This window comes from Typopeltis vanoorti, chromosome 2, assembly GCF_054136105.1.
Source record: "Typopeltis vanoorti isolate ZY-2024b chromosome 2, IOZ_Tvanoo_1.0, whole genome shotgun sequence".
NCBI lineage: Eukaryota > Metazoa > Arthropoda > Arachnida > Uropygi > Thelyphonidae > Typopeltis > Typopeltis vanoorti.
Genome location: NC_143550.1, coordinates 4,024,710 through 4,035,000, shown reverse-complemented (window position 1 = coordinate 4,035,000; position 10,291 = coordinate 4,024,710). Strand labels below are relative to the sequence as shown.

General features: G+C 36.5%; 1 protein-coding gene across 1 annotated transcript in view; it reads right to left on the bottom strand.

Moving 5' to 3' along the window:
• The window catches only part of Loxl2 (Lysyl oxidase-like 2), an 81,678-nt gene that overhangs the window by 42,775 nt on the left and 28,612 nt on the right, over positions 1–10,291 (bottom strand). The window contains exon 3 of the mRNA XM_090403229.1: positions 3,270–3,452. Within this exon, the coding sequence (XP_090259355.1) occupies positions 3,270–3,452 (183 nt within the window). The remainder of the gene's footprint in view (positions 1–3,269; positions 3,453–10,291) is intronic.

Below are 10,291 nucleotides of genomic sequence, written 5' to 3'. Positions count from 1 at the left end.
TTATCTTAATATTTTCTTGTGTTGGGGTTTTCTGACATCATGCTCCGGATGCTATATAGGTTGCAAATGGGTGTTCGAGGTTCTTGAATTATTAATCCATCATTTTTGTTGATATTAGGAAAATGAATCGGCATCTCACGAGCTTCCTTGAATTTTCTTTCAAATCAGGTTTCGGTGCGTTGTAGGAATTTGGTGCCTCTGCAGTTGAGTCTGAGACGTGTTGGGAATGCATGGTCTGACGAGTGAAGGAATTCAGTGAAGGAATGTGGTGTTTGTGTTCGTCTTTTCTTGTTGGAATTGTGCGTATCGTATTTTTGCCCCTTTGTAGGGTAAGTTGCAGGTGCAATGGATTTTGTAAACCCCGGGTGAGCAAGGTTAGGAAGGGGATCTTTTGGATGAGCTGAGAAAGTACCTGATTATTGTATTTCTCTAGTGTTCTATTTTTTTCTTATATTCACCAAATGTGTGGTATGGCTATGACATCTTTGTAATCTTATCTTTTTACTTTCATGGTATTATTATGGAGGAACTTGTGAACTCTTTTTTTTAACCATTTTTATAAAGGTTTGGCAAATGTTCATATTCCTTCTTCAGCGACTGTTCATCAGAGCAAATTGTTAAGGCTCTATGTTTGAGGGTGATAATGAGCTGTAGTTTTTGTGTTCGATGGTGGTATGAATCTTTTTTGTATGTATTGGTCTCTCTCTCTCTCTCTCTCTCTGTGTGTGTGTGTGTGTGTGTGTGTGTGTGTGTGTGTGTGTGTGTGTGTGTGTGTGGTTGCAGTAGGAGCTCAAGGTCAAATAACCTGAGTGAAGACTTGTGAAAAGTGTGTCTAAAAGGAAGAGAGTTATTGTTCTCAATCTCGATGGTAAACTGGATACGTTTGTTCGGGTGGCTTAGGAATGTATTTAATTTAGCGACCATGCGGCCAAATGGCGAATATATCGTTATTCGCCATTTGGCCGCATGGTCGCTTTATACTTTGGGAATCTGGATCTCATTGCTCGAAGTCTTCCATATAAAAGTTAGCTATTGGGGTGGGGGGGGGGGTTAGTGGTGAGCCCATGGTCATGCCTTCTTTTTGCTGGTAGAAATTATTTTGCCACATGAAAAAATACCCCAAGCGAAGTACGTGGGCAAAGAGGGCCGTGATGTCGGGCGGAAATTTGTTCTGTAAGAGAAGAATCGCATCGTCATTGATCGGAACAGTCCTTAAAAAGGCAGTTACGTTAATAAATCTTCTTTGTTAAGTGCCATGTTTTTATTTTGTTTATGAAGTGTTGTTATTTATTGTTTGGGCAGGATTTCTGAATTATTTAATCTTTAACTACCCAGAGTATTAATGTGCTAGAACTTCAGCTGTTTATTGATGAGACAGCCATATTCAAAATAATAATAATAAATAAATAATAAAAGAATTATACAATGAATTAAATCCGTTTTTTTAAATCAATACACTTATTTTTGGTTATTGGTTATTTTTGTGTTCCAGTGAAAAATGGAACAGGAAAATAACAACAGTTACAAGCTGCTGATGGTAGCCTCAACCCGCCTTAAGGGAATGGGGAGGATCATGACAAAGAATGAAAATTCCATTTAGCGTGTGTACATGTTTATCACTTATGTGGAGTTCATATAATGACTCGACTAAAATCCGCCAACAGAGGCTTTTTAATAATTTAGAAAGGCATTTATTATTTGATCGATAAACGAAGTAAAAACCGTTTTCAGATCCATTAAAAAAACTCTTTCATTGCAACTATCATGACTTGCAGAACAGAAATGTTTTTTTTTTCCTAATCTGTTTTAGTGGCAGCCGAAGTTCTGCTGAATCACATTTTGATTGATCTCAATATATATGAGTTGGTTTTTCTTCTTCTCTATTTTATGCTTTGTGAATCCAAAAGCATCTGACAAAGCATAAAATAGAGAAGAAGCACCAACTTAGATATGTTTAGATCGATCAAAATGTGATTCAGCAGAACTTTGGTTGCCACTAAAACAGATTAGGAAAAAAAAAAAAATTCTGTTCTGCAAGTCATGATAGTTGCAATGAAAGAGTTTTCTAAGGGATCTGAAAACGATTTTTACTTCGTTTGTCGCTTTATTTTCCAAGCAACTTTCGAAATATCTTTTCAGATTTAAATGTTTCCGTTTTTTGTGTATGGTAACACCCCATCCCAGAATGCTTTTTTTGAGGGAACTGCTCGTGTTTATTCTCCTGACATGACTATCTGCAAAAATTTGCCTACCTCTTTGTTATGTTTCTTACTGCCTCCATTACGTTTCACACACACATTCTTGAATATTTTTCGTTGCTTGTTTCTACTTCTACTCACGAAATCCATTTTACCTGTTTCTAAACTGTTCTCGAGTCTCTTGATGTGGACCCTTTCCACTTTCTGTTGTCCGAGATGTCAGAGTTTAATAATGCAGAATTTGGAATACTTAAAACATCTTCGTGTCACTTTCAGACCTCCTTTATTTCTTGTGTTGAATTTCTTTATAGAAATAAGTCAGTTGTTCCCGGTGCAGCGCTAGCTCTCCTGACGATGAGAAACGAATTTCATCGTCAGGAGTGGCACCGCGAGCTATCCCATAACAATGTACTAAGAAAGGCTCACGTACTTTAAATATATATACACCAGATGCGGAGGGGGATATAATATTTGCTAACAAATGAAGAAAAACTGCTAGCAAATAAAGAAGAAATATATTTTCTTGAGAGAGAAAGACTTTCTAATGCTCTGACATTACAGTGTAATAATTATTTAGGTAAAAAATAAAGAGAATTATTAGAGGTTCCCAACCTTCTGAAAGTCGAATCACCATTAAAAAAGCCTAAACCAGCAAGCAAATAACTGGCTGTATAAATAATTTATAATAGTTTTACTGCGATCTATTTATTCATTCATTCCTGCACTTTATTCAGACGGTGAAATACCCAAGAAGCGAATTTCAATATGTAACTTCAACAAAACTTTCAAACGACATGCACACAGGTGATATGTTTCAAAGTGGAAGACATTTTCAGAAAGACATTTTGCAAGCAGTTTAATATCCTAAAATAGAATGGAATTTTGGAACACCTGAAAACGGTTTCTCAGACATTCCTATGTTCCCAGTTTCAATGCAGGTAACAAACTATTATTAATAAAAGATTCGCAAAAAATCGAATTAACTGTTATGTAGCAAGAAAGTTATTTATATTACTTTATGAAATACATTAACATATAAAAATATTTGGAATTTAGCCTCAAAACATTTACTTGAATGGCAGCTTGAGCATAACCAAGTTGAAGCTGTTGACACACTACAAGTGCTTCCATCATCCCCCACCCATCTCCACACAACAGTCCCCAGTCCTGGTCATCAATTTTTACTTCTACTCTTCCTTCCAATTTGTTTCTTCCTCCCACCAGGCGAACGACTATTTGCTTGTCTGTTAGCAGCTAAGAAGAGAGAATCGAAAACAACATTAGCAACATTCGTTGATGTGACGTTCAAATATGCATTCCGAAATTAAATACGAATGCAATGACATCTAAAATGATAGCTGTAAATTTATAAGTAATAAACTAGAAGTAAAATCATTTATGAAAGTTTTTTACCTTGGGTATAATATACGTTAAAGATACCAAGCTATTTTAAACCCGGTTTTAATCCATTTCCCAAGTAAACAAACAGACAAAGTCAAGTTTGCGCCTGCAAGTACTGCAAGTCTGGGTGATCCCACGCGTAGCGCATGTCTAGGTGACCCGCAAGTAGTGCAAGTCTTAGGCAACTCGTGGTAAAGGTGAAAAACTGTTTGCTTACTTGAGAAACGAATTAAAACCAGATTTAAAATAGCATGGTATCTTTAACGTAAAATCGTTTATTTTTTGGAGAATAATTACATAACAGTAAATATTTCAAGATCCATTTTAAGACTAGTGCATTTTCAGAAACACTTACATCTTATTGTAAATTACACCAGTAATATATCTCTGACCACAATGTATCATCGCAACTTTTAGTGCTTATGCGATGATCACAAACGCACAATTCAAGTTAAGCATAGCACTGTGTAATGGTAAATGCACCAAATAAATAATGTGAATAATGTGATAAATTCTGGTTTAGGTGCAAAATTATTTCGAGTGATCTAGTAAGTAGCAAACGACAACATCAGGAGGGGGAAAGTGGGGTTTCGAAAAGAGGAATCGTGAAAATTGGATTGTTTCGAATTTTTACCAAAGAACCAAGGCTATTATGTCTCTTTATTGTGCTTCTGCCTGCTCGTCTGTTTTGTGAAAACTCGAGCTTCAGAAAAACTTACCATCAGTATATCAGACCGATTGACTCCGCTTTGATTAAAAATCCGAACGAAGTTATTCCTAGACAGGATTTAATTTGTTTTTCCAGCCGAACGGCCAATGTTACGATGTCGTAACGACTGGGAATGTCGTAACGACGGAAGCAATTGAAAAAGCGGTTGATGGCTTGAAGAAGATTATATGAAATGCTGATCAATACTGACATCAGATGAATAAAAAAAAAAGGAAAATAAACGTATTGAATTTGATTCCAGAATGGAAAAATGGACTCAAAAACACGAAGGTAACATAGGAACATGCATATTTTTCATACATGCATCATTCCAAAGGGTAATCGTAGCACATGCATCTGAGCCATAGGAAGAAATATTATGCCGAACTATGGTTAAGAGACGAGTTTATCATCTCTGAAATGGCACGTGTTCTCCAGTTGATTTATTTGTTTTGAGAACTTCGTGTTCGACTGGATTACTTATGCAAGAAGATACAGTTATCCGGTATAATATAACAACGGGAATCACGAAAAGAAAAGAAATTAGAAGATGAATTTAACTTGCAGGAGAGTGCTAAAGGAAGAAGTAAGATGCTCCAGCAATTAAACCCAACACAAATCAAGCATGAAAAATACAATGGGAAATAACACAATCCAAAGTGAGCACAAAATCCGAGGTAAGACTTTACATTACAATGAAACAAATAAAACTGCTGTAGAAAAGACTACAATTTTATTTGGTAATTAGTTTAAAGAAAATGAGAATATTTTATGAAAGTGGATAGGGTTAGAATAGGGTTAGGACTGTGGATGGGGTTAGAATATGTTTATAAAAACGCAAAATGCTACTTCGCCTCTGAGAGTCATTCGAAAGAGGACGAGAATTTATCCACGTCAGTGTTGGAACGAAATTTAAAAATCAAAAGGAAAGCTAAAAATGATATGAACAAGTTTATGTCAACATCTTGGACTGCACGCCTCATGCTGTTATCTGCAAAAACACGTCAGGTGGAAATATTTTGGACATTACATGAAGGAGGTAATGGAAGAGGTGGTTAGCTTTAGTGATGTGACAAGGATGCTCCTGAAATAACTTCAATACTTCAAATCATAATATGTTGCGAAAGCGAAATGATTGGGAGGAAATTAAGGATTAAACGAGTAGCACATGTTTGTCTCCAGAATTGTTGGATATGCTGCTGTATGAGTATTAAATTCAGATCATCCGATATTAAAAGGAACGAAGAATGCCCATGGAGTGCATTCCAGGAAAGCAGCAGAGGAAGGACGTTGTTTTTTAAAAGCAACATGTGAAAAACAGAGACAAAGTGCACTTTTGTTGTGGTTTGCTATTCTTCGGTTTTGAAGAGGAGGGTTCGGTAAGTGATCCAGTTGGACTGCCACCGAAGCACGGCGAGTACTGACGATGCCTTTTGGTGGAGAAGACTGGGTTCAACTGCTGCCATTGCCATACTAGAAAAACGTGCATGAGGGATTTTCTCACAAAAGGATAATTAAACTAATTTCAGGCGAAGGGATTTTGAACCCTGATAACATGCCAAATGGCCAAAAATAGGTTTCATTATATTCTATTAGAACATAACAATTCGCCTCATAGCCTTAGTTGCCCTTAGATTGGAAAGACCCGAGTTCGAATTCCGTGTAGGACACGAGAATCCTAATAAGGGCTTTAAAGCTAAAGGTGAGTTAGCCTTATTTGTGGAGGAAAGGACTTTCCTTCTAAAATATTCGGGTTTTTCATTCCTCAGGACATCAATTGCCTGCTACAATTCATGCAATTGATGTCTCATTAGCAACATAGCCTTACTCGCCTCGGCCGTTGTTCCAAACAACGCAATCTCCTTACGTAACAGTAAACAACCAGCTTTAAATGGGACGGCGAGTTTGTTTTTTTTTTATTATTTTTTATGGCAGAGGATTTATTAAGCCGGGAGTCTTGCTATAGGCGCCAGTTTTTTTTTTTTTTTTTTTTTTTTTTTGGGTGTGTGTCCATTTAAGTTTAATGTTACAGCAGGAGATACAATTTATCTTCCACTTGTGATAATAGCAGTCAGGTCACCTTCGTCAAGTGTTCGTAACCTTTTCTCTAGCGCTCTCTTTCCAATATTGTAAAATTCCGAATCCATAATTGTTTTTATACCTATAAGGAGTGGCACTTCTTTTGTTTTTCTCACATACAACAACAAAATGTGTTCGCTGAGCTTGTCCATTTATAGTCTTATATCCATGCATTTAAGCGCAATTACCATAAGCAAGGCAGTGATCTTAGATGAGCGATGGAAATCATTTACACATTCACAAGCATCCATATTCATGGCAGAATTCGAACCCAACCCGTTGGTTGGAAAGGTTAAACAATTTTTTTTAATATTTTATTAATGATTTTATTTTTAATAACTTCAACGGTGAATATAACCTATGAAAAAAATATTTGTTCTGCAATATAGGAAAATGTTGTATGGAAACAGGACTGTTTTTTTTTTAAATGTAGTCATTATGCGGTCAATAGCATTTACTAATTGTGGCAAGTTATTTGTTTTTCCTATTGCTTTCATTTGGTGAAATTATGGTTTAATCTCAGAGAGAGACTAATTACAAATCGTTTTCATATTCATTTCTTTTTTTTTTTTCATATTTGAATTGTATTTTTTTTTAATGACGATTACCACAATCGGCACATTTTACTTCACCTGGAATAATCGAAATACTGCAACTAGTGTTCTGATTATGACGTCTCGATGCTTTGGAGTTCATGAAGTAAGTTCCAGTGGGGGATGCTAAAATTCCATCTGTTTTTCATTTTTGAACCGAAGCTTAACTTACAATTGCTACTTCGCATCCATTGTAGTAAACTATAATCTGTAGCAAATTCGGGATTTCTTGTTCAATGTAGGTCATCCCGGACTTCTTATTCCACTCGATGCTTCCAAGTTGATTTCTGATCAACAGAGCCATTCAGGTCTGGTGGCGGTAACTTTTAATTAACGCAGTGAGACCTAAATGGACACAAATCCTCCAGGAAGTCAAAGTGGCCTACTTAATCCGCCCTCGTCTTCCATGAAATATAACTATCAAAAGAAGAATTTCACTGAATTTTGCTGAAACGAATAACAGATGTCAAGTAAGTTGGTTATCACTGGATTCAAATGATTAAACCTTCAATTCTCGCAAACGTTTTGAAGAAAGTTCTCTCTCTAGTTAATTACTCTAGGACTAATAATGCGGTTTTTATATTTCATTGACGTTCAGAAGAATAAATGAAATGTATATATTATTTTAAAAAGTTAAGTTGCCAAATGGAATGATAATGAATAACGTTTATGAAAGCAAAAAGCCAAAAAAAAAAAAAAAATCTTACGCATGCCACGTGCACGTGGCATGCGTAAGATTTTGCACAATAAATGGCAAAAACGACCCTAATAAATGGCAAAAACGACTAAAATTATTCTCTGTATACGTCACGAAAAATACTGTAACACGACTATGACTGAGATTGCTTATTTTGAGTTGAGCGGGGTCAAGGGTGCAGATCGCGGAAAGAATACGCAACGTTAATTAGTTCCTAAAACAAAGAGAAATGCCAGAGTGGTATGCAAAGCCTTTAAATCATTCTTTCTCGGAAATAATGCACGCATCGAATATGAATCGCCGTAATATACGATGTATTTTTGTACAGTAAAGTATGAGGGACGGGGGTTATGCACCTTCAGAGGTCGATGCACTCGACTCGTTTTTGCTGCGAGCCAATTAGCTGTAGATGTGATACGCATGACACCAGGATAAAGTAACACGAACTTCATACATCGCTGTTTTTGTGTGACGCGACAGCCAGTGATTTATGATTATTCCGTTCAGGGCAGAGCATCGTTTTCAATTCGTTCTCGGAGATTCATTAGTAATTTGGGAGAAATGCACTTTCTCTGTGGGCAAGGGGGACTTAGCGTCCAGCAAACATTAGGAATAACGAACTCATTCCATTTAAAAAAAAAAGTCCAGACATGTGGAAAGAATAACCGGAAACATTTAGATTATGTCGGTTACTTGAATGATTGACTGATGTCTGGAAAATTTCAGCGTTCGCTCACTACATCCTTTAGGTTCTCTCTCACATATTCTGTCCAAATGTTGCCCACTTCTTCCCCCCTCCCCTTTTTAAACGAGTGGAACGCCTTAACAGAAGTTTCACCGAGATTGACAGTAAAGACAATTTGTTGTGCAGGCATTTCTAAAGGGAAAATGTTTCATGGATTTTTATGAATTTTGATGTCGGAGAATCACAGCACAGCATCATTTAGGAATTCATTTTTCATTCGGATTACACAATTTGGTCCGCAGGTTTTCTTTGGTGAAGATTACAGGTATATATAATATTTAATAAATAGTCCACCCTCAGCATAAAATCTCTGCAAAAATCCAAGGCCAAAGTGCACAAGAATCGAACTACGATGTTTCCGTAGTCTTCTCTAATTGGAATGTCAGGTAGACACATTACAACCAAATAACATTTATTTCAAATCTCTGTGTTTTTCTAACAACACTTGAAGAAAATCGTATATTCTAGTTATGAAAACTGAAAATAATTTTATGCTATTTCGAACAGTGTTCCAAACCGTTGATCATATTGTGGGGGTTTCAATGAGAGGATATAAAGTCAGACGTGATATGCGAATGCCCCCACGAACTGAACATTCTAGCGTAACAAGTAAAAAAAATTAAAAAATTATGACTCATTCATATGAAAGATTTTCACCTGATAATCACACGAAGTCAATTAGTAACGTGGGTTCGCGAAGTTTTATATAACTTTATTTATTTATTTTTATTTTTACTTAATCAGGAAACCAACCATCTTTATGAGACAAATATGGAACTTTGTCAAACCGTTTTAGTAAGTGGAGCACACACCAAGCGATGAAATTCTTCCCACCTAAAAATAACAGTCAAACATCCACGATCACAATGGGATTTCGAAATAATGGCCTCTTAGCTAGAGAGCAAGTACTTCAACCACTTGGCAACCAGATCTGCCAAATATATTATTGCTATATATTAGCATATTTAGCAATATGCTAGCCTTTTATAATAAAGTTACAAGAACATTAGGTGAGGGAAAGGCATATACTGCAATTTTCTTAGACTTCGCGAAGGCAATTGACAGGGTGCCACATGATAAGCTGATATTTAAGTTGCAGCACATGGGTCTGGATGTTAGATTGGTCAACTGGATTCGGGATTGGCTGTCTGATAGGTATCAGAGAGTTGTGTACGGTGGAGCAGTTTCAAGGAGGCAGAGGGTTACAAGTGGGGTTGTAATTTTGCAAGAGTGTGTCAGCTAGGTGGTGATTGCAAGGTCTAATCTGGCAATGGCTGATGGGAGAATAGAGGCCAAAGAATTAAGTGCTTAGAATATTGCAGAACCTCAATGAGAAAACACGGCCATGGGATTAGATGGCATATTGGTCCTGTGCTACGAGAATGTGCAAGGGAATTATCAGCTACTCTGACCAAGCTGTTTAATTTAAGCCTCAGTATTGGGAAGGTACTAGTGGAGTGGAAAGAGGGTAAAATAGTCAAAATGCATGAATGAGACTCCAAGACAGAAGAAGCAAATTATAGGTCAATCAGAATCCCAGGAGTGGTGGTTAAATTATTGGAGAAATTGATGAAGGACAGAATTCAGGATTGGATAGATAGGAAAATGATACTTTATAAGGGTAAACATGGTTTTATGGAGAGTCTTGCTTTAGTAATAATTTTATTGCTATTATCCAACTTTCCCTTATCCAATTCCGTTATCACTTTATTTGAAAAAGTAAGCACGGAGTTGGATAAGAAAAATGGCTACTCAGTGATATTGCTAGTCCTCATAAAGTCATTTCATACGATTCCATAGAGAACTCTGTTGGATATATACTAGAGCAAATGGGGATGGATATGAATCTGGTAATTTGGATTAGAGGGT